Source organism: Stegostoma tigrinum, chromosome 1, assembly GCF_030684315.1.
Source record: "Stegostoma tigrinum isolate sSteTig4 chromosome 1, sSteTig4.hap1, whole genome shotgun sequence".
In the NCBI taxonomy this organism is placed as follows: Eukaryota; Metazoa; Chordata; class Chondrichthyes; order Orectolobiformes; family Stegostomatidae; genus Stegostoma; species Stegostoma tigrinum.
The window spans coordinates 119867442-119889544 of NC_081354.1; the positions used below are offsets into that span (position 1 = coordinate 119867442).

The 22103-nt window shown below is 42.1% G+C and overlaps 1 protein-coding gene across 2 annotated transcripts in view; it reads right to left on the bottom strand.

The window, feature by feature from the left end:
* The window catches only part of ipo11 (importin 11), a 417913-nt gene that overhangs the window by 213966 nt on the left and 181844 nt on the right, over window positions 1–22103 (bottom strand). For both annotated transcript variants that reach the window (XM_048538184.1, XM_048538176.1), the window contains exon 21: window positions 17172–17287. In XM_048538184.1, the coding sequence (XP_048394141.1) occupies window positions 17172–17287 (116 nt within the window). The remainder of the gene's footprint in view (window positions 1–17171; window positions 17288–22103) is intronic.

Here is a 22103-nt window from a genome sequence, read left to right on the forward strand (position 1 = left end):
AAACAAGACACAATACTCCAGATAATAAAATGGGAGGCTGGATGAACACAGCAGGCCAAGCAGCATCTCAGGAGCACAAAAGCTGACGTTTCGGGCCTAGACCCTTCATCAGAGAGGGGGATGGGGGGAGGGAACTGGAATAAATAGGGAGAGCGGGGGAGGCGGACCGAAGATGGAGAGTAAAGAAGATAGGTGGAGAGGGTGTAGGTGGGGAGGTAGGGAGGGGATAGGTCAGTCCAGGGAAGACGGACAGGTCAAGGAGGTGGGATGAGGTTAGTAGGTAGCGGGGGGTGCGGCTTGGGGTGGGAGGAAGGGATGGGTGAGAGGAAGAACCGGTTAGGGAGGCAGAGACAGGTTGGACTGGTTTTGGGGTGCAGTGGGTGGGGGGGAAGAGCTGGGCTGGTTGTGTGGTGCAGTGGGGGGAGGGGACGAACTGGGCTGGTTGAGGGATGCAGTAGGGGAAGGGGAGATTTTGAAACTGGTGAAGTCCACATTGATACCATATGGCTGCAGGGTACCCAGGCAGAATATGAGTTGCTGTTCCTGCAACCTTCGGGTGGCATCATTGTGGCAGTGCAGGAGGCCCATGATGGACATGTCATCAAGAGAATGGGAGGGGGAGTGGAAATGGTTTGCGACTGGGAGGTGCAGTTGTTTTTTGCGAACTGAGCGGAGGTGTTCTGCAAAGCGGTCCCCAAGCCTCCGCTTGGTTTCCCCAATGTAGAGGAAGCCGCACCGGGTACAGTGGATGCAGTATACCACATTGGTAGATGTGCAGGTGAACCTCTGCTTGATGTGGAATGTCATCTTGGGGCCTGGGATGGGGGTGAGGGAGGAGGTGTGGGGACAAGTGTAGCATTTCCTGCGGTTGCAGGGGAAGGTGCCGGGTGTGGTGGGGTTGGAGGGCAGTGTGGAGCGACCTCACCAACATCCCATACAGTGGGCTATTTTTAAACTTCATCCCTCCAGCAATGCAGGACAATATTCCATTTGCTTTCTTATTTTCCTGCTGCATCTACAAACCAAATGGTTTGAGACTCATGCAAAAGGACAAACAGGTGCCTATACACAGCAGCATGCTGCTTTTTAAAAAAAAATAATAGTCCATTTTGCTATTATTTCTATCAAAACAATAACCTCACATTTATTAATACTTTAAAGAACATATGCTAAAATCTGAAAGTTAAAAACTTTAAAAATTTAAACTAGAAATTGTGAAAAATCAGTTAAGTTAGGTAATGTCCACCCAAGAGACTTCAGGGAGAAGAGATACATGGAAAGTAAACCCAGAGGCATAATTTTTCTTTTGGAGGTTATTACACTCTAGGAGTTAGAAAAGGAGATAATATGAACCTAACTCCCTATAAGCCCAATACTACAGAGTATTGGGCAAATGGTAAGATTCTTGGTAGTGCGGATGAGCAGAGAGATCTCCGTGTCCACGTGCATAGATCCCTGAAAGTTGCCACCCAGGTTGATAGGGTTGTTAAGAAGGCATACGGCATGTTAGGTTTTCTTGGTTGAGGAATCGAGTTTCAGAGCTGAGGTCTTGTTGCAGCTGTACAAAACTCTAGCGCGGCCGCACTTGGAGTATTGCGTACGGTCCTGGTCGCCGCATTATAGGAATTTGGACTGGGTGCAGAAGCGATTTACCAGGATGTTGCCTGGTATGGAGGGAAGATCTTATGAGGAAAGGCTGAAGGACTTGAGGGTGTTTTCATTACAGAGAAGAAGGTTAAGAGGTGGCTTAATAGAGACATACAAGATGATCAGAGGATTATATAGGGTGGACAGTCAGAGCCTTTTTCCTCGGAACGCGATGGCTAGCATGAGGGGACATAGCTCTAAATCGAGTGGTGATAAATTTAGGACAGATATCAGAGGTAAGTTCTTTACTCAGAGTATTAAAGACATGGAATGCCCTGTCTGCAACAATAGTAGGCTCGCTAACTTTAAGTGCATTTAAATGGTCGTTGGATAAACATATGGATGATAATGGAATAGTGTAGGTTAGATGGGCTTCAGATTGGTTTGTCAGGTCAGCGCAACATCGAGGGCCAAAGGGCCTGTACTGCGCTGTAATGTTCTATGTTCTACTACATGTCCACATCTGTATTCCAAAGGGTGGCACTGTGGCTCAGTGACTAGCACTACTGCCTCACAGTGTCAGGGGCCTGGGTTCGACTGTCAGCGTACAGTTTACAGATTCTCCGCATGTTTGTGTGGGTTTCCACTGTGGTTTCCTTCCACAGCCGAAAGATCTGTAAATTAGGTGGACTGAACATACTAAATTGTCTATAGTGTACAGGCACGCGCAAGTTAGGCGGATTAGCCATGGGAAATGAAAGGTTGCAAGGAAAGGGTAGGGGGATGGATCTGTGCGGGAAATGTTCTTTGGAGGATTGATGTGGACTTGATGGGCCAAATGGGCTGCTTCCACACAGTTGGGATTCTATGAAAGGGCCTGTAATTAAGTCATTTGGGGTGCAATATACTATTGGTCAGATAGAGAGGGAACATTTAGGACAACCAATGAGGCTTCAGAAAAAGATGTTGCATTCTAAATCAAATTGGATTTGCTGAAGAAGTTATGAAGTCGGTCAATGAGGCAAGCAGAATAGGTCCAGTTTATCTAGACATTCCAAAAGTAGGCTACCAGGCAAGAGAGGAGTTCTTAATATCAAAGCTCCTGATTTCAATAAGTAGATATTAAACTTAATTGAGAACTCAATTGCAGGATGCAAACAGAAATACAGCATCAGATCAATCTGGATCTGTTTGGAGATCAATCACCAGAAGCAAGGTATACCTGTGCAGATATAATATGCAATACAGAAGTTATTTCAATTGCCTATCACAAACCAAATGGCCAGAGGGTCTTTGCTTGTCCATAACTGTCCTTGTTCTTAAATCAAGTTTATTAAGTTCAATTTTAGCTTATTGCCTTCAGACACAGCAGAAACCCAGTGAAGGACTGCATACTGATTTACCATGCGTCACTCTCAGTATTTAGTACCATTATTAACCAGAATACAAGTTTAAAGATTTAAGGAGATAATTATACTTTCAGTTTTTTTTAAAAGCAGTTTACTCAAAGCCCTAAATGTTTCTGTAATTAGGGATGGGCACCAAATACGGGCCTAGCTGCGGGACACATAACATCCCATGAACTAAAAAAAGGCCTACTGTTGCTTAGATGAGTATAAGGACTGCTGCTTTACTTCACACTTTAATTACCTATACTTGGGTGTGCATGACAATTTCAAAAAGCACAGATAACACGAATCTTGAAAGCACTGTAGACTACATTTGTGGACATGTACTATGCGGAGCACATGCAGAGTAATATAAAGCAATACATTTTGGCAGGAAGAATGAGGGGATAAGAACATAAGAACTAGGAGTAGGAGTAGGCCATCTGGACACTCGAGCCTGCCCCACCATTTAATAAGATCATGGCTGATCTTTCTGAGACTCAGCTCCACTTACCCACCCATTCACCATATCCCTTAATTCCTTTATTGTTCAAAAACTTATCCAGCCTTCCCTTAAAAACATTCAATGAGGTAGCTTCAACCACTTCACTGGGCAGGGAATTCCACAGATTCAGAACCCTTTGGGTGAAGAAATTCCTCCTGACCTCAGCCATACATCTGTTTCACTCTATTTTGAGGCGATGCCCTCTAGTCCTAATTTCACTTGCTAGTGGGGAAAAAAACTCCCTGCCTCCACCTTATCTATTCCCTTCATAATCTTATATGTTTCTATAACATCTCCCCTCATTCTTCTGAATTCCAATGAGTATAATCCCAGTCTGCTCATTCTCTCCTCATAATCCAACCGTCTCAACTCTGGAATCAACCAAGTGAATATCCTATGCACCCCCTCCAGTGCCAGTACATCCCTTCTCAAGTAAGGAGACCAAAACTGCACACAGTACTCCAGGTGTGGCCTCACCAGGATCCGATACAGCTGCAGCATAGCCTCCCTGTTTCTAAACTCCATCCCTCTAGCAATGGCAGACAAAATTCCATTTGCCTTTTTAATTACCTGCTGCACCTGCAATCCTACTTTTAATCGATTCATGCGCAAGGACACCCAAGTCCCTCTGCACAGCAGCATGCTGCAAATTTTGACCATTTAAAATGTAGTCTATTTTGCTGTTATTCCTTCCAAAATGGATGACCTCACACTTATCAACATTGTACTCCATCTGCCAGACCTTTGCCCACTCACTTAGACTATCTATATCCCTCTGCAGACTTTCAGTGTCTTCTGCACACTTTGCTCTACCACTCACCTTAGTGTCATCTGCAAATTTTGACACACCACTCTCAGTTCCCAACTCCAAATCATCTAGTAAATGCAAACGATTGTTGTCCCAACACTGATCCGTTAGGCACACCACTAGCCACTAACTGCCAACCAGAAAAACACTCATTTACCCCTACTCTTTGCTTTCTACTGGTCAACCAATCCTCTATCCATGTAAAACCATGCAACGTTATCTTACGTAGCAGCCTTTGATGTGGTACCTTGTCAAATGCCTTCTGGAAATCCAGATACACCACATCCACAGGTTTCCCACTGTCCACCATGCAAGCAATGTCCTCAAAAAATTCCACCAAATTAGTTAAAATGACCTACCCTTCATGAAACCATGCTGGGTGCTCCCAATGGGAGAACTTATATCCAGATGTCTTGCTATTTCTTCCTTAAATGATAGATTCAAGAATTTTCCCCACTACTGAAGTTAAGCTAACTGGTTTATTGTTACCTGCTTTCTGTCAACTTCCTTTTTTAAGCAGTGACATCACATTGGGGTAGTTCCTGCAGATTGGAAAACGGCCAGAGTCCAGTGAATTTTGGTAAATAATTACTAGTGCATTTGCTATTTCCCCCATCACCTCTTTCAGTACCCTGAGATACATTTCATCAGGTCTAGGAGACTTGTCCACCTTTAGCCCCATTAGCTTGCCCAGCATGGCATCCTTAGCGATAATGATAGTTTCTATGTCCTCACCTGCGAAAACCTTCTTGCCATTAGTTTTCGGCATGTTATTTGTGTCTTCCACTGTGAAGGCTGACAAAATTTAACTGTTTAATGTCTTGGCTATTTCCTCATTTCCAGTTATTAACTTGAGCTTCTCATCCTCTAACAGACCAATGTTTACTCTTTTACGATTTGTATGTTGATACAACACAAAATAAAAGATACAATTCTAAAGAGGATGCAGGAACTGAGACAACTGGTCAAATACATCAAAAAGTTTTGAAGATGGCAGGGCATGTCTTTCCTTCCATTACTTAAGGGATGTGGGTGTCACTGGTTGAGCCAGCAATTCTTGCCCTGCAGAAGGTGGTGGTAAGCAACCTTCTTGAACCACTGCAGAATTTAGGGTGATGGGACCACAAAGCCATTAGGAAGAGCCAGGATTGCCACACATCAACAGCAAAGGAACAGTGATACGTTTTCAAGTCAAGGTACTGTGAGAATAGAAATTCAACTTGCAGATGGCAGTGTTGCCATGCATCTGTAGCCCTTGTCCTCAGTGGAAAAGGACACAGATTTAGAAGGTGCTGCTGGAGGAGTCTTGGTAGGTCACTGTTTGAGAAAGTAGTTTAAAAATATCCATGATCCCGGGTTTTAAAAATAGATGTGCTAAGTATAAAAGCAAAAATGCTATGACGAACTATTTTAAATCATCGTAAATTGAAATATCATGTCCATTTTCAGATAGTGCTCCCCAGAAAAGATGTGAAGACTTGAAAGATATAAATAGAGATAGAGTAATAAAGATTTAGGAAAATTATTCCAGAGATGTGGGACTTCAGTTACACAGAGTAGCTGAAGATGTTCTCAAAGAAGGTTGAGAGGAGATCTGACAGAACATCGAACATCAAAAAGAGGCCAGGCAAAGTAAATGGGGAGAAACCATCCCTATTGATATAAGGGTTGAGAATTAGTTGACACTGAATTAAGAGGATTAGCAAAAGAAATAATTAAATAACTTCAATCATTTTGACACCATAAGTGGGTAGGATTTAAAATATTTTGCCCGTGTCTGTGCTGGAAGTTCGATAAATTTAGGTGTTTAAAACGCTGTCAGGCAAGCAATGGAAATGGACTAAAAATTACATGGAAACTGGGTAAGAGCAGGAATTCAGGGCTAGCTTCATTGTTCTTGCATAACACAGACACAGACAGATGTGTCAAATGGCCCCTTTCCTGCCTAAAGTATTCTAACATTGTTTGAGTGGCATCCGAACAGAAAATTGCTGCTTTTACATCACTCTAGTTGTACTAACTAGAGCAGGTCAAAGATTACTAAGTAATTAAAAATTCTACAATTAGTTCCCGTTTTGATGACTGTTTGAAATGTTTTAATTTAGACAGCAAAACATAATCACTCTCTCTGAGAAAACAGCTTAAACATAACTCCAGGAACTGAACATAAACTCAGCCAGGGTTTTACTTGGGGGCCACATTAATGCTTCCCTTCCCCTTTGGAAGCCTGGTGAGCAAATTTTGGAAAGAAAAGATTTTGGAACAACAGAAAACAATCATTGAGCTTGGTTCATCTCTGATGACATGCATTCTGAGCTGGCTGCAGTGGAATTTATTGGCAGGTAGTGGGCAAAATTAGTTAACTTGCACCCTGAGTTCTCTTCTCCTGGCCTGCTGTATGGACAGTTTTTATTTTAAAAAGACGGAAAGAGAGCTAAGTGAAGGGGCCTCTTTATATTCCATACCACCTCTCTAATTCAGAGAGAGGAAGCAATGGATTGAGCGGTTGGGATGGAGTAGGTGCGTGACCAGCTTTCTTTCTCAGGGTTCGTATGCTCTGTCACTCGTGTACACTACTACCCTCTCCCTCTTCCATTAGCATGCACGTTCTCAGCTGCTCCATGTCCTTTCCTTCATTGTGCCTCTGATCATCATCCCTCCCTCCACCTACATTCATAGAATTTCACAGAATTTATAGAATCCCTACAGTGTGGAAGCAGGCCATTCGGCCCATCAAGTCCATACCAAACTTCCAAAAGAGTATCCCATCCAGACTAAGCCTCCTACCCGATCCGTGTAACCCTGTATTTCCATAGAAAATCCACCTAACCAACACATCCCTGGACACTATGGGAAATTTAGCATGGGTAATTCACCTAACCAGCACATCTTTGAACTGTGGGAGGAAACTGATGCAGACATGGGAAGAATGTGCAAACTCCACTTGGACAGTCACCCAAGGGTGGAATCAAACCCAGGCTTCTGGCGCTGTGAGGCAGCAGTGCTAATCAACGAGCCATCATGCTGCCCTACATTTCCCTTCAAGCCCCTTCTTTCCTGATGTATCATGTATTTCTACCCTGTCCTCCCCAACTGTTTGCCCTTCACTCCTCATATATCCTTTGCCCATCTGTCTGCCTGTACATCTTCTGTTCTGTGGCCCGTCTGCATTCATGTATCAAATCCTTCCTTGTCACCCCTCCATTTCCCTTACTACTACACATCATCACATCAACTGCCCATTTCTCTCCCTTCCCCTACCTGCTCCATGTTAGTCTGATCATCACCCCACTCATTTGCATGTCTTCATCCACTATCCTCCTCTTCACGCTTTCCTCCGCTCCTTGCTTTTCTTGCTCACTCTCCTTTTTTCCCCATTACACCCCCTTTCAAACTTCTTCATAACCGAGTTCCTCATCCTTGGAACCATTTATTTTGTAAACTGCTTTAATACTCTTTCCAGTGTGTTCAAATGGTTCCTATAATGTGGCATACAGAACTATATATATTACTCCAAGTGAGGTTTGACAAGCATCTGATACAGGTTGAACATCACCTCCTTGCACATGTTCTCTATACTTCTATGAATAAAGCCATGGATACTGTATGCTTTACTTACTGGTCTCCAATGATCTGTGCGACCACGTCCCTTCTTCTCTTGTACCCCTATTTTACATTGTCTTTCAATGTCCTTTCTACCAAAAAACATCATCCCACAATTCTCTACGTTGAAATTCATCTGGAAACTTGCTCACTGCAACAATGTGTCCAAATACTACTTGAGTTCTACACTATTCTCCTCATAATTTACAATTTTTCCCAAGTTTAGTGTCATCTGCAAAGGTTGAAATTGGCACAATATCTAGATAGCTAAACTATATCAGGAAACGTAAGGCAGCTAATATTGAGCCCAGGAACTGCACTAAAAACCTCAGTCCAGGCCCAAAAAACATCAAATGACCATTACTCGACATTTCCTACCACTCATCCAATTTCGTTTTGCTCTCCTTCCTCCTCTTGCTCTCCTTGCTCTCAGTCTCCTTCCCTCTCTCCCTCCATCGCCCACTTGCACTTTTTCCTTCTCCCAAGTGCCATCATTCCACTCACTCTCTCAGCTGCTCTTCCTCCCTCTGTCACTGTCTCAGACAATGTTACTCCTTTCCTTGGGTTTAAATAATTTTGCTTGTAAAATGTGGCGCACCTGGAATATAAAACTCCGATGGCTGTGATTTCAAGTTGACAGTCATAATCCTACCACAACATCAGGAATTTTGAAGTTACTTCTGTTTAGCTCATGACTATTTCTTGAAGACAGGTTTTCAATGAAAATGTTATCACTGCCTTGGTCATAAATGGAAAGCTGTTCAATTATAAAAGGATACTACATTAGCAAATCAAAAATCACAGTTCAGTAGCAAGTAAGATAACAGGGTGCAGAACTGGATGAACACAGCAGGCCAAGCAGCAGAGGGGCAGGAAAGCCGATGCTTCGCATCTAGACCCTTCTTCAGGAAAAAAAACTGCTTGGCCTGCTGTGTTCATCCAGCTCTACACCTTGTTATCTCAGATTCTCCAGCATCGGCAGTTCCTGTTATCGCAGTAGCAAGTAACTTTGTTTGGGACTGTGAAATTAACCTGCTGGATCAGCACAGATCAATTTGCTGACCCTCTTAAAGATGAATCATATGTTTGAGACAAAAACAAAGGGCTAAATCAGACTTGCCACTAAGGTTCTCATTATACTTGTCTAACGTTATCACACTGACATCCCGACAAATGAAAAATTATTGTTTCAGCTTGCTGTTAGACACAATGTTAAATCATTAAAGTCAGTTAGGTTAAAATTGTACCATTTAATTTTTCACTCTCATCTTTTAACAACTTTCATTTGCACGCACGAATTAAACTGCATTCCCCATTTTTCTTAATATGTTTCCTTTCATCAAATCTTGTCAAAGCTTTTCTTCAAGAGGAAAGCCCTGTCTATTCTCAATGCAACTGTGCCTGAATTACTAACATAATTATGAGCCATAAATCAAAACTCATTTCTCTTAAGCTTCTTATCTCAAGATGTTTGTGGTTTCAGTTAAATGTGAACAATGAGGTAAAGGGGATAAATTAGCATTGACAGGCCACGAAGCTGCAATTATATCCTTTCATACATTCTTCAAACACAGCATCTTAGCCCCAAAATACTTTTACCCTACCTCAGTTCATCAGCAAGAAAGCCAAACCAGAGGTTTTTTTTCTTTAGGTTGTGCCACTCAAAATGGTAATAAAATCGCTTCTGAAATTATTGAGCAACTTGGGAATAATAATTTTGAATAGACCATACTGTATGTCAGCAATAAAGCTGCAAAATATTTTGTCTTGAAGTAGCATCAACACTCATTATAAATTTTGCTTCTCCAAATATGTTGTGCATTTGAAGACTGTATGCTTTGTTTCAAATTTCTAGAATGTCCAGTTATTATTCTTTACTGCCATATACCATTTGTTATTTGGCTTCACTTGGAATATTACTATATTTTTTCAAGTCATAAAGCAAATATTTCCTGGACACACAGGATAAGCAAGTGAATGACATTTTTATTATTTTATTATTAATCTATCATGGCTATTGCTTTTGGGGCGAGTAAATGTAATGGGGGTTGAACTTCTAATTTGAATGCAAGTGAGAACGGGCATTCAAAGGCACTTGATTGTACTCTATTTGGACAACAGTTCACATGGTCTACTTCTGCTTCTCATTCCTATGTTCTAATGCTATGAAAGAATTAGCTAAGAGAAGCTGAACTCTAAGAAACTGTTACATTTATTTTATTACATGGCATAAAATGGGCTTTCCTGGGGCTGGTAAAGATAACTGCATATTTTTCATACATTGCAACTACTTAGACTTGAGTAGGACTCAAGTTCAAAATTTAAGTTGACTCAAAATTTGGAAACAATATGAAATGTAAGAAGCATATCAGTAAACTGAAAAAGGACACAGATAGACTGGTGACAGATTAAAGCTAATTCAGAGGACAATGTTTCTTGTTATTTGTCTTGCCACTATGCCGTCTTCTGTGTTTTGTGCAAGGTAGCAACTCGCAGAAGCGGAAGTGGAAGCTAAACATCAGGTCACCAATCGATGAGTGCATAGCTTCCGAGAGCCAGGGAACGTTGCGTGGATTTGTACAGCTCTACATTTTGGTAGAAAGAATGAGGAAAGTAAAGATCACAATTTTAAAGAGAGTTGCAGCAAAGAGGCCTGGGCTTCATGAGCAAAATAATTGCTGAAAAGCAAGGCAGCTTGTAGTTAAAAAGTCGCCAGGGATTGGGGGTTTTCAGTAGGGCAACATGTACATCAAGAACGTTTTGCTGAATTTTTTATTAAACTCTGCTGCATCCTTAACTGGAATACCATGTTCAATTTTGTACATTCTCTAGGAACGACTGGAAGGGTTTAAGAGAGGCTGCAGATAAAACTTTGAGAGATCTTGTCCAGCAGTACGAGACTGCCAACAGATTGGAGAAGCTGGATTACTCTTTTGAGAAGGTTGAGCAGATGTTTAATAGATACTTTCAAAACTACGAGAGGTCTAGACAATTGATGCAAGAACTACAGGGCATCCAGAAGGCTTCTGACCAAAGAACTAGCAGGAAATGAGGAAAGGTGTTTTTCACCAGGCCAGTGGTTGAGATCTGCAATGTTCTGAGAGTCAGGTGGAAGCAGATACAACCATAATTTCCAGAGACAAATGAAAATGCAGATGAAGGTAAGAAAATACACAGCTACAAGTAAACGGCAGGGAACAGGGGCAGCACAGCTGCTCTTGTAGAAAGTTGGCAAGGATGTGACAGGCTGTAGTAATCATTCCCTGACTGTACAGTTACATACAAGAGAGATATTGTGGTACATGTTTCAAAGCAAGAACAAATTTCAGGGTTACGGTTCAATTAATGAATAATTCACAGATTATTTAACTATCCATATGCAATGATTTATAATGTACTGAAGACAATGTGCTAACAATAGTTTTTAATGAATATCAGTGGTTAGTCAATCTCCAGAAATGGAAACAGAGAAGTCAAAAGAAGAGAACAGTCAGAAACAGAACAGATGAAGGATGGAAATTTGAAACAGGATAGCTTCATTTTCCCAATACCCCATGCGAGGAGGAAGCTGTACTGATACTGCCATCAATATACTGAGAAAGAGCTGTAGATGAGGCTCAAATGAGGCTGGAATAAGGAATGTTCCAAATATACCACGAAGAAGCCATGCAGGCGTCCGTTTCTGTCCTCATAAGTTGCAGTCTGTCACTTAGATTGCTGAAAGCACAGAATCCATACGAGATACTTGAGCATTGTAACAACAAAAGCACGAAACAGCCACTTGCAAACTCCAGAAATATTTAACTCGCATTCATTTCATCATCCATTTGCTATGCACGCAGTGAAGGTGCTTAGGCATCAGATGCTGGTCAAAGAAAGTTTGTCATATGCCACTAGTCCTTGCAAAATGTAACATGGACATCTCAATCATTTAAACAGAGCAGTACTAACATTATCAAAGTCTAATAATAGTTGAAAGGGAACAATTGCTCATGCAACTTCCAAGGGTGCTATGGGAGCCATGCAAGATTGCTTCATCGTGTCATGATGGTCTGAAATGAATGGTTTGGGAAGCTGAGCATTTGATGTGGGCCTGGGATAGGAAGAGTTTCAGCACACTGCAGGCACTCCCTTTCTGATAATATGTTGTATACACTAAGTTGGCATGACATTTGCACCTTGTTGCTGCACATGCTGAGCCTGAAGGAAGACAGATGACAGAGAAATATCCTTCAATATCAGGATGTGGCATCTTTCATTTTATGGTGAAGCATGCTCAGCCCTTATATGAGGGATATGTCATCTGTATCTCCAACTCCAGTTTCTGGCAACAAGTGAGGCACAGTGTTGACGCAGGCTTGGTAAGTCTCAGGACACTGTGACAGAATTTTGGAGTGAGACCACATGGCTGCAGGACTGGGAGGCTGTGAAGTGACTGCTGTTCTTAATTTTGTACGCTACTGGCTCCTTCCAAGGAGCAACAGGTGATCTGTGTGGAATTTGTTTTTAGTCATGCACCTCCAAATACATCAGGTCAGTGACCTATGTCATCTGCCCAAGGTCACATCAGTTCATTTCCCAATGACAAGGACAGCACTGCAGCAGGGCAATAGGATTTGGGAACTTATCTGGGATTCCTCAACTGCAGGGTGCCACTGACTGCATACACATTACAGAGAGGGCTGTATCAAAACAATGCAGAATTCACCAAGAAGGAATTCCAATCCCTTACTGCTCAGGTCATCTGTGATCACTGCTACCACTTGCTGAAGGTGTGTTCACTAATGCCCTGTAGGGAAGGAAACTGCCATCCTGACCTGGTCTGGCCTGCATGTGACTCTAGACCCACAGCGATGTGGTTGACCCTTAACAGCCCTCTGGGCTATTAGGGATGGGCAATAAATGCTGCCTAGCAAGCAACAACCTCATCTCATGAGTCAATAAAGTCCACTACCTGGCAACTGCCACGACTCCTCCATCCTGGAGAACTCATATGTCGTGCAGTTGAGGGTCTTGCTACCTTACAAGACTGGTTACTGGGGTCAAGAGCTACTCACTGCGACCATAGCTCATAACATGGCTGCATAACACCTCATTAATACAGAGGGCAGATTTAGTGCCACTCATGCCTTGACTAGGGCCATGTTGCAGAGGAGTTTAAGGCTGTTGAAGATGTAGTGTCACTGCATGTTGCATTTTGGAGGGGGACAGGATTGTCTGGGCAGAGTGTGCCTCAGCATTCTGTTGTGTTGCGCTCTTGCATTTTGCAGCAGATAAATAGGTGATGTGCTGGATCCTGATCAACTAGGGAAATGAAAGCAATTTTCCCAGCTGGAAGACAAGGTGGGAGAAGGAAGCTGTCTTTATTCATGACACAGCTCAGCTGCATCAGGCACAACAAGCCAGACAGGACCTCAATGATACCCACTTCCAATGCCTGAAAGCTATACGCAACAGACCATCACAGACTCTAAAATAGTTATTGGTCATGATGCCAAAATCTGCTTTGCAATGTCAGGTCAACCTCCAGACTCTACTGATTTTGTCTTTGCTAGCTTTTGCTGTCTGCAGATTAAAAACTCCTGTGTGGATTTATCAGATTGATTTTATGCATATGCAGTTTCCCTACTGGACAATGTCAAGACTGTGTGCCCACAGTGGACACTGGGTTACACTGACCTAAAGGGTTTTATAGGATATAGCTTTGGACCAGTAAACTGTGTAATGTGGCGGCTACATACCAACCAAGGTGAGGCAAGGGTATGTTCAAAGGAATGTCAGCCATCTTGACGACATGCTTTGGGCAACATGACTTTGTGATATCTGTGCCATGCTGTTGATGAGAAGCAACAATGGAATTGCCAATGCTTCTCTGGGTGCACAGACGCTTCTCAAATATGGTGCAGGTGCAAGGGAAGCCAGGTTTTCTATAGGTGGTTACTGTGGCAGGTTTGGTGTGGTATGGTGAGGAAAATGGCTGAGCTGCAGAACTGAAGCCCCTGTAAAAAAAAACTCAACACAACTTGGAATTAGCCAAAAAATGCAATATTCAGTTGACTTCTATTAGTTGTGTAATTGATTCGGATTAATGGGGCCACATTAGCAATGCGTTCTCCTATAACAGTCATAAGGCAGCTGTTCACAATATATATTAACAATTTGGATGAAGGAATTGATGCCATATCTCCATATTTGCAGATGACACTAAGCTGGGTGGCAAGAATGTACTGTGAGGTGGATGCCAAGAGTCTGAAGGGTGACTTGCACAGACTAGCTGAGTGTGCAAACACTTGGCAAATGCAACATAATGTGAATAAATGTGAAGTTATCCACTTTGGTCACAAAAACAGGAAAGCAGATTATTATATGAATGGTGGCAGTTTAGGAAAAGATGAGATGCGATGAAACCTAGATGTTGTGGTGGCACAGTCGCTGAAGGTTGGCATGCAGGTACAGCAGGCAGTGAGGAAAGCTAATGGCATGCTGGCATAGTGAGGAGATTTGAGTATTGGAGTCAGAATGTTTTGCTGCAGTTATACAGGGCCTTGGTGAGGCAACAGCTCAAGTATTGAGCTGTGAAATTCTCTCCTATAGGAAGCTGATGGAGCCAGATCATTAGAAATATTTGAGAGCTGAACATGGCCCTTCCGGCTAAAGGGGCCAAAGGGTATGGAGAGAAAGGGGGAAATAGGACACAGACTGCATGATCAATCATGATTATATTGAATGGTGGTGCAGGCCCGAAGGGCCTAATGGCGTACTCCTGTACTTATTTTCTATGTTTCTATAACTACGGCAGCATCCTGCTGGTGGAAGACATTACTCACATAGCCACTGCACAGAATCAATGTGAAATAGCATCCTTAAACTGTTCTTCAAATTTTTCAAATACTTGGGGTCACAACTATTCACAATATATAATATTGACTTGGAGGAAGGAAGTGATGTACCATAGCCAGGCCACACAAAAATAGGTGGAAAGGCAAGAGGGATACAAGCAGTTCACGGAAAGATATTGATAGGTTAAGTGGGCAAAATGTTGGCAAATTGAGTATAACATGATAAGTGTGAAGCTGTTCAATTTGGAAGGGAGAATAAAAGAATAAAACATTATATAAACAAAGAAAAACTGCACAAAGCTGCAATTCCAGGGGAGTAGGGGGGAACTCGTGCATGAAACATACAAAGCTAGCACCACAGGTGCATCAAGAATCCGAAAGCCTAAAGGAACACTGGCTCTTATTTCAAGGGGTTTGGAATATATGAGTAGGGAAGTCTTACTGCTGGCGAGACTACATGCAGAGTACTGAGAGCAGTTTTGGTGTTCTTATTTAAGTAAAGATTTTTTTCATTGAAGACAGTTCAGAGAAGATTCACTCAGATGACTCCTGGTGTGAAGGAGCTGTCTTATAAGCAAAGGATAAACAGGTTTGGATTCCAATCCCCGGAATTTAAAGAAATGAGAGGTGCTCGTTGAAACATAGGATTCTTAAGGGGCTTGATAGGATAAATGCCGATAGGATGTCTCCCCTCACGGAAATGTCTAGGACCAGGCGCATTGTCTCGGAATAAAGGGGGGGATCAATTTAAGACTGAGATTTATTCTAGTCTTTGCCTTTCCAGGATAATATTAGGTAGATAAGACACTTTTTAAGTTCAAAAGTACCAGTCCTTGGCTGATTTGCAAGTTTGCTGGACAGTGATCTAATCAAGATAGCCACTGCTCCATGAGATATGCTCTTTTTCTGCGGCAAACTTGTAAGGTGAGCAAATGGAATGGGCCCTATTCACAAGAGCGTTGATAATAGTGCAAAGAGCTTTAAACAGATCCCAATGTGTATACTGACTAGTGGAGGTAAGCTCAATGTAGACAGTAGTGGAAAACACAATTGCAAATTTCTTAATTAATGTGTCAAGGAAAGGAAGAAAGTCAGATCGTTCTGTCTGAAAAGTGAAATTGAGTGGGGGTGGGCAGCATTAACATGTGAAAGGAAATCTTTGCTAGCAGCTGCTAATTTAAAGTTCACTTGTGAGTTTTGAGAAGATAAAGTTCACTTATCTGCATTAACAGAAATAGATCTACATTCTCAAAGGCAATGCCTAGATGACTTGCCAGCTAAGCTGCAGCCTTTCTCCAGTAGTATGATCAGTTATGATCATTTAGAGTTCGATATTCTTGCATTTGCCCTGACGAATACAAAATAAAAATCTCTGGTAATATGTAAAATGTGAGGCTGGATGAACACAGCAGGCCAAGCAGCATCTCAGGAGCACAAAAGCTGACGTTTCGGGCCTAGACCCTTCATCAGAGCTCTAGGCCCGAAACGTCAGCTTTTGTGCTCCTGAGATGCTGCTTGGCCTGCTGTGTTCATCCAGCCTCACATTTTATTATCTCAAAATAATTCAATGTCCGGTACCAAAATTTGTACTTAACAGTTCTTTTAAACTGACATGGGCACCTTAACGAATTTGTAAGATAAAGCATAACATTACAAATCTGATAGTGCATTAATCCCATTATCAACCGTGCTCCAAACACAGCCTATTCAGAGAGGGAGTTGTGCTTTTGATTTTCTCCGTAATTGTTTATGTTTTGTTTTGAAAACGTTGGCAAAGCTATAGAGAAAAATGCAAAAATGCAGACAGTGGAAATCAGAGGTGATAGTCTAGTGGTGTTATTGTTAGACTACTGATCCAGAGACTCATTTAATGTTCTGGGGACCCAGTTTGAAAGCCCACCATGGCAGATGGTAGAATATGAATCTGATAAAAATCTGTAATTAAGGGTCTGGTGAGCATGAGATCACTGTCAATAGTTGGTTTAAAAAAAAACTCATCTGATTCACTACTGTCCTTTAGGAAAAGAAATTGCTGTCCTTGTGTGATCTAGCCTACATGTGACTCCAGTGACACAGCAATGTTGTTGACTCTCAACTACCCTCTAGACAATTATGGATGGGCAAAAAGAATTGGCCTGTCGTCATCTGTATACGCTCTGTACTCAGATTCTACCCTCGTTCAGCATCTGAGATATGAATTTTAGTCCCAAAACGATGCCTCCACATTGAAATAAAAACTTAATTGAAACAGAGGTGTGAATAGAAAAGCAACTTAATAGAAATTTTTGTTCATAATTTGCTATGCAGGTCAGCTCAGAAATTACATCAGCAATACCAATCTATCAAGCATGACCATGACTGATAGTGCATAATGCTGTATCAATACTTTGTAGATTGAATTAACAATAAAAACTAAGAGTTTTGTCATAAGATCTACTCACCACAATTCTAAACCATCCTCCAGCAGGTAAACATGAGGTGGCTGAGAAACATCTGTGCTCAGCTGAATGATTGGAAGCAAGAATGGGTAGAGATTTTTGCTGTCTGCTCCCAAACCCTAGAGATAAGAAAAGTCTGAAAAGTCAACAAGTAAATTGACTTCATAGCTAGAGAAAATGAAGAACATACATATATATTCATATACACAGGCATTATGCATCTCTCCAAATATAATGCACATTTATTTCCTGAAAAATTACTCAAAAGTGATGAATATGCATTATACATAGCTATAGCTGGTGAAAATACCATGACTATAAAAAAAGCAACAAGAATAAATGACAGACAAATCTAAAGAAAGGGGTAACACATACAATCAGAAAGCAAAAACATTATTAAAAGTATGAACCTACAAGTACATGGTTTGGAACACACTGGTCCCACATTGCAGCCTATGTGCCTAAAATAAGGGGGTGAAAGGTAACCAGGAATGAATCTACTTTTACCTTAAAAATATTGAAAGGCACTGCTTCCGGGCATGTTCCGAAGATTCTCAATTCTCCTTATCTTCATCTTAAATGGGACAGGATTTCTAGTCATCTAGAGTTTACCAAAACATCCTTTTCACACATACCCCTGTCCAGTCCTCTCATAGCCTTCTATCCATCAACCAAGTCCCCTCTTACATGCAAGCTTAACAGATACAAATGTACCATATCCAGCCTTTTCTCTAACGAAAATCCAAAATTTATAGGCATTAGTTAAGTAAACAGTCTCTGAACCACTTCTAACAAACTTATATTCTTCCTTTAATAATAACGCACACAGTACTCCAGATGTTGTCTCACCGATGCAACCTATAGCTGAAGCATCAGCTCAGTTGTTTTTGCAATAATGGTAACATTCATAATTACATAATTGTGTACGCACAAGCTTACATAATTACTTGTTGTACGTGCTAATGGTTAAGCCATCCTCAAATCTTCTTTCAGGCTGTGCAGTGACTTCCGGAACCAGGAGTGCCGACACTGATCACAAAGCCTTTAGAGGGAACACTGTTGGATAACTCTTTGCAATCCAATAGAGGACAGCTGAAAGACTGTGCTGAGAAGCATCCTGGGACAAGTCAACTTAGTCACCATGAACAATCAGTGGAGCAAGGAAAACATCTCTGAGCAGGTGCGTGAAATTCTTGAGAGGGAGGATGAGCAGCCCGATGTCACTGTGCACATTGGTACCAACAATACAGGTTGAAAGAAAGATGAGGTCCTGCAGAGTGAGTACAGGGAGTTAGGAAAGAGGCTGAAAAGCAGGGCCTCAAAGATAGTCATCTCTGGGTTACTACAAGTGTGATATGTTGGTGAGGCAAGGAATAGAAAGGTAGGACAGATGATTGCGTGGCTGAGGAGCTGGTGCAGGAGGCAGTGTTTCAGGTTCTTGGATCATTGGCACCTCTTCTGGTGCAGGGGTGACATGCAAGAGGGACAGGTTGCACCTAAACTGGATGGGAACCAACAGTAGGGAGGTTCGCTAGTGCTACTCGGGAGGGTTTAAACTAGAGTGGCGGGGGCTGGGAACCAGAGCAGCAGGTCAACAATGGGGGATGGAAGGGAAGGTGCATATTAGGATCAGTAAATCAGAAAGGAAGGACGAGCAGAAACACGTAAATGAGCACAATGGCACCAATGGGCTGAAGTGTGAGCCTAAGGCCTGGATCAGTATGTGGGACAATTGTGTTGCAACCATTACAGAGACTTGGTTGTTGGTGCGGCGGCGGGGGTGGGGGAGGGGGGGGTGGTGTGGGAGAGGAGAGAATAGAGAATAGAGAACAGGACCTGCTGCTCAACATTCTAGGGTTGCATTATTATAGATGAGATAGAGAAGGAGGTAAGAGAGGTGGAGGAGATGCATTACTAATCAGGGAAAATGTTGCACCTGCACTCAGAAAGGACATACTGATGGACTCATCCACTGAGGCAATATAACTAGAGTTCAAAAATAAGATGGGTGTAATCACTCTGATAGTACATCCAATTGGCCCCCAACACCCACTGAGACATCGAGCAACAAATATGTAGGCAGATTATGGAAAGGTGCAACAAAAACAGAGCTGTCAGTAGATAGCTTTAACTTCCCCAATATTGACTGGGCCTGCCTTACAGCAAGAGGCTTAGAAGGGGCAGAATTTCTTAAGTGCATCCAAGGGGATTTCTTGAAACTTTATGTGGATAATCCAACTAAAGGAGGGATGACACTGGGCCTTGTATTGGCAAATAAGCCTGGCCAGGTGACTGAGCTTTCAGTGGGAGAGCATTTTGGAAACAGTGTCACAACTCCTTAAGTTTTAAGATAGCCATGAATAAAGGTAAGTCAGGACCTTGTGCGAAAGTACAAAACTGGGAAGGGGCAAATTACATCAGCATTAGGCAAGAGCTAGAGTGTGTTAATTGGGAGGTTCTGTTATCAGGCAAGTCCACACTTGACATGTGGGAATTGTTCAAAGACCTGCTGATGAAAGTTCAGGACCGGCATGTTCCAGTAAGGAGAAACAGCAAGGGTGGCAAGGTAACGGACGCCTGAATAACAGGGTAGGTTATGAATTTAGTCAAAAGAGAGAAAGAAGCGCATGTAAGGATTAGGAATTTGAAAATTGGACTGGGGTTGTGAGGAAAATAAAGAAAGTAGAAAAGAACTCAAGCAGGGAATTAGGACAGCAAGGAGGAGGCCATGAAATGACCTCAAAAAGTAGGGTTAAAGAGAATTCTAAGGCATTCGATACATACATTAAAACAAGAGGACAACAAGGGAGAATGTAAGACCCGTCATGGAAAAAGGAGGGAACTTGTGCTCGGAGGCAAAGAACGTGGGTGAGGTCCTAAATGAGTACTTTGCATCAGTATACACCAAGGAAAAGGACATGGAGGGTCGTGAGACTTATATGGAGCATACTAATATGCTACGGTGTTTTGAGATAAAGAATAAGTGATGTTCGTTCTCTTCAAGAGCATTAAGGTGGATAAGTCCCCAGGGCTCGATGTTATCTACTACCAATTTTTGAAAGAGGCAAAAGAGGAAATTGCTGGGGCTTTGACAAAGATCTCTGTATCCTCGCTAGCTACTGGAGAAGACTGGCATGTTGCTAATGTTGTTCCTCTGTTCAAGAAGGGAAGTACGGATAGTACAGAAAACTATAAGCCACTGAGTCTCACATCAGTGGTTGGGAAGCTATTGCAGAGAATTCTAAAGGATAGGTTTTACATGCATTTGGAAAAGCATGGCCGAATTAGGGACAATCAGCATGGCTTTTTGAAGGACATGTCATGTCTTACTAGCTTGACTGAATTTTTTGAGGAAGCGATGAAGGTGATTTATGAGGTTTCAGCAGTGGATGTTGTCTACATAAACTTGTAAAGCTTTTGACAAGGTTCCTTGTGGTAGACTCATCCCGAAGATTAAGTTGCATGAGATCCACGGTGGCTTGGCTGCGTGGATTCAGAATTAGCTGCCGATAGAAGGCAAAGGGGAGTGTGTTTTTCTGGCTGGAGGTCTGACTTGAGGTGTTCTGCACACTTTCACCATTTAAACAATTTACTTTGTTTGCATTCTTTCTATTAGAATCCATAGAAAAAAGGCCCTTCAGCCAATCATGTTCATGCCAGACACCAAATATGCATTTATTCTAATCCCACTTTTTAGTACTTGACTCATAGCTTTGTGTGCTATGGCATTTGAAGTGTTCATCTAATTAGCCTTTAAATCTTTTGAGAGTCCCTACAACTACCACCCTTTTAGGTAGTGAGGTCCAATTACCCACAATCCTCTGGGGGGGGAGGGGGGGAAGTTTCCTCAAATCCCTCTGAACCACCTGCTCTTTATTTTAGCACTGTGCCATCTGGTTACTGACCTCTGTACTAAGGGGAAAGTTCATCCTTATCCACTCCATCTTTGAACCATATACACATCAGTCAGGTCCTCCCTCAGGGTCTTCTGCTCTGAAGAAAAGAATCTCATCTAATCTAGCTTCTCTTCATAGCTGAATCACTCCAGGCCAGGCAACATTCCAGTAAGTTTCCTCTCATAGTATGATCACATCCTTCCTCAAGTATGAAAACCAGTACTGCACACAGTACTCCAGACGCAGCCTAACATTAAATATAGCTCCATCATGGTCTCCTTATTCTTGCATCCAATGCTTTGACTTGTACTTTCTTAAACACCTCACCTGCATGTCCTGCTGTCTTCAAGGATCTACGGACATGCATAACAAGGTCCACCTGCATTTCTATCAACCTACAGAATCAAAGTTTTTACAGCATAGAAAGGCCGTTCAGCCCATCATGCCCGTGGTGGTCAACAAAACATCCATCTATTTTAATTCCATTTTCCAGTACTCAGCCCATAACCTTGAATGCCAAATGCTTTTCTGATCATTGTCTAAATGGTTCTCGACTATTTTGACAGATCCTTTGCACTCCCCATCTTTGTTCATCTTCCCAAAATTAATCACCTCACTTTTCAGGATTAAGTTCCACTTGACACTTTCAGCCCAACTGTCCAGCCCATCTATATCGCCCTATACTCTAAGGGTTTTCTATTTGCTATGTACTATACCACTAATGTTTATGTTAACTGTGAACTTACTGGTTTTACCTCCTACATTCATACCTAGATCATTAACGTAAACATGAACAGCAAGGGATCCAGTACTGAACCCTGTTGTATGCCATTGGACAAAAGCTTACTGTTACAAAAACACATTCTCCTCCCTGCCAGTGAGCTAATTTCAGACCCAATTTACCAAAATACCCTGGATATATGGGTTTCTTAACAAGCCTGCTAGACAAGATCCTGCCAAAAGCTTAGTGAAGTCCACATACACTATATCAACTGGACAACACAGTCACCTCTTCAGGAAGTTCCATCAAGTTTATTGG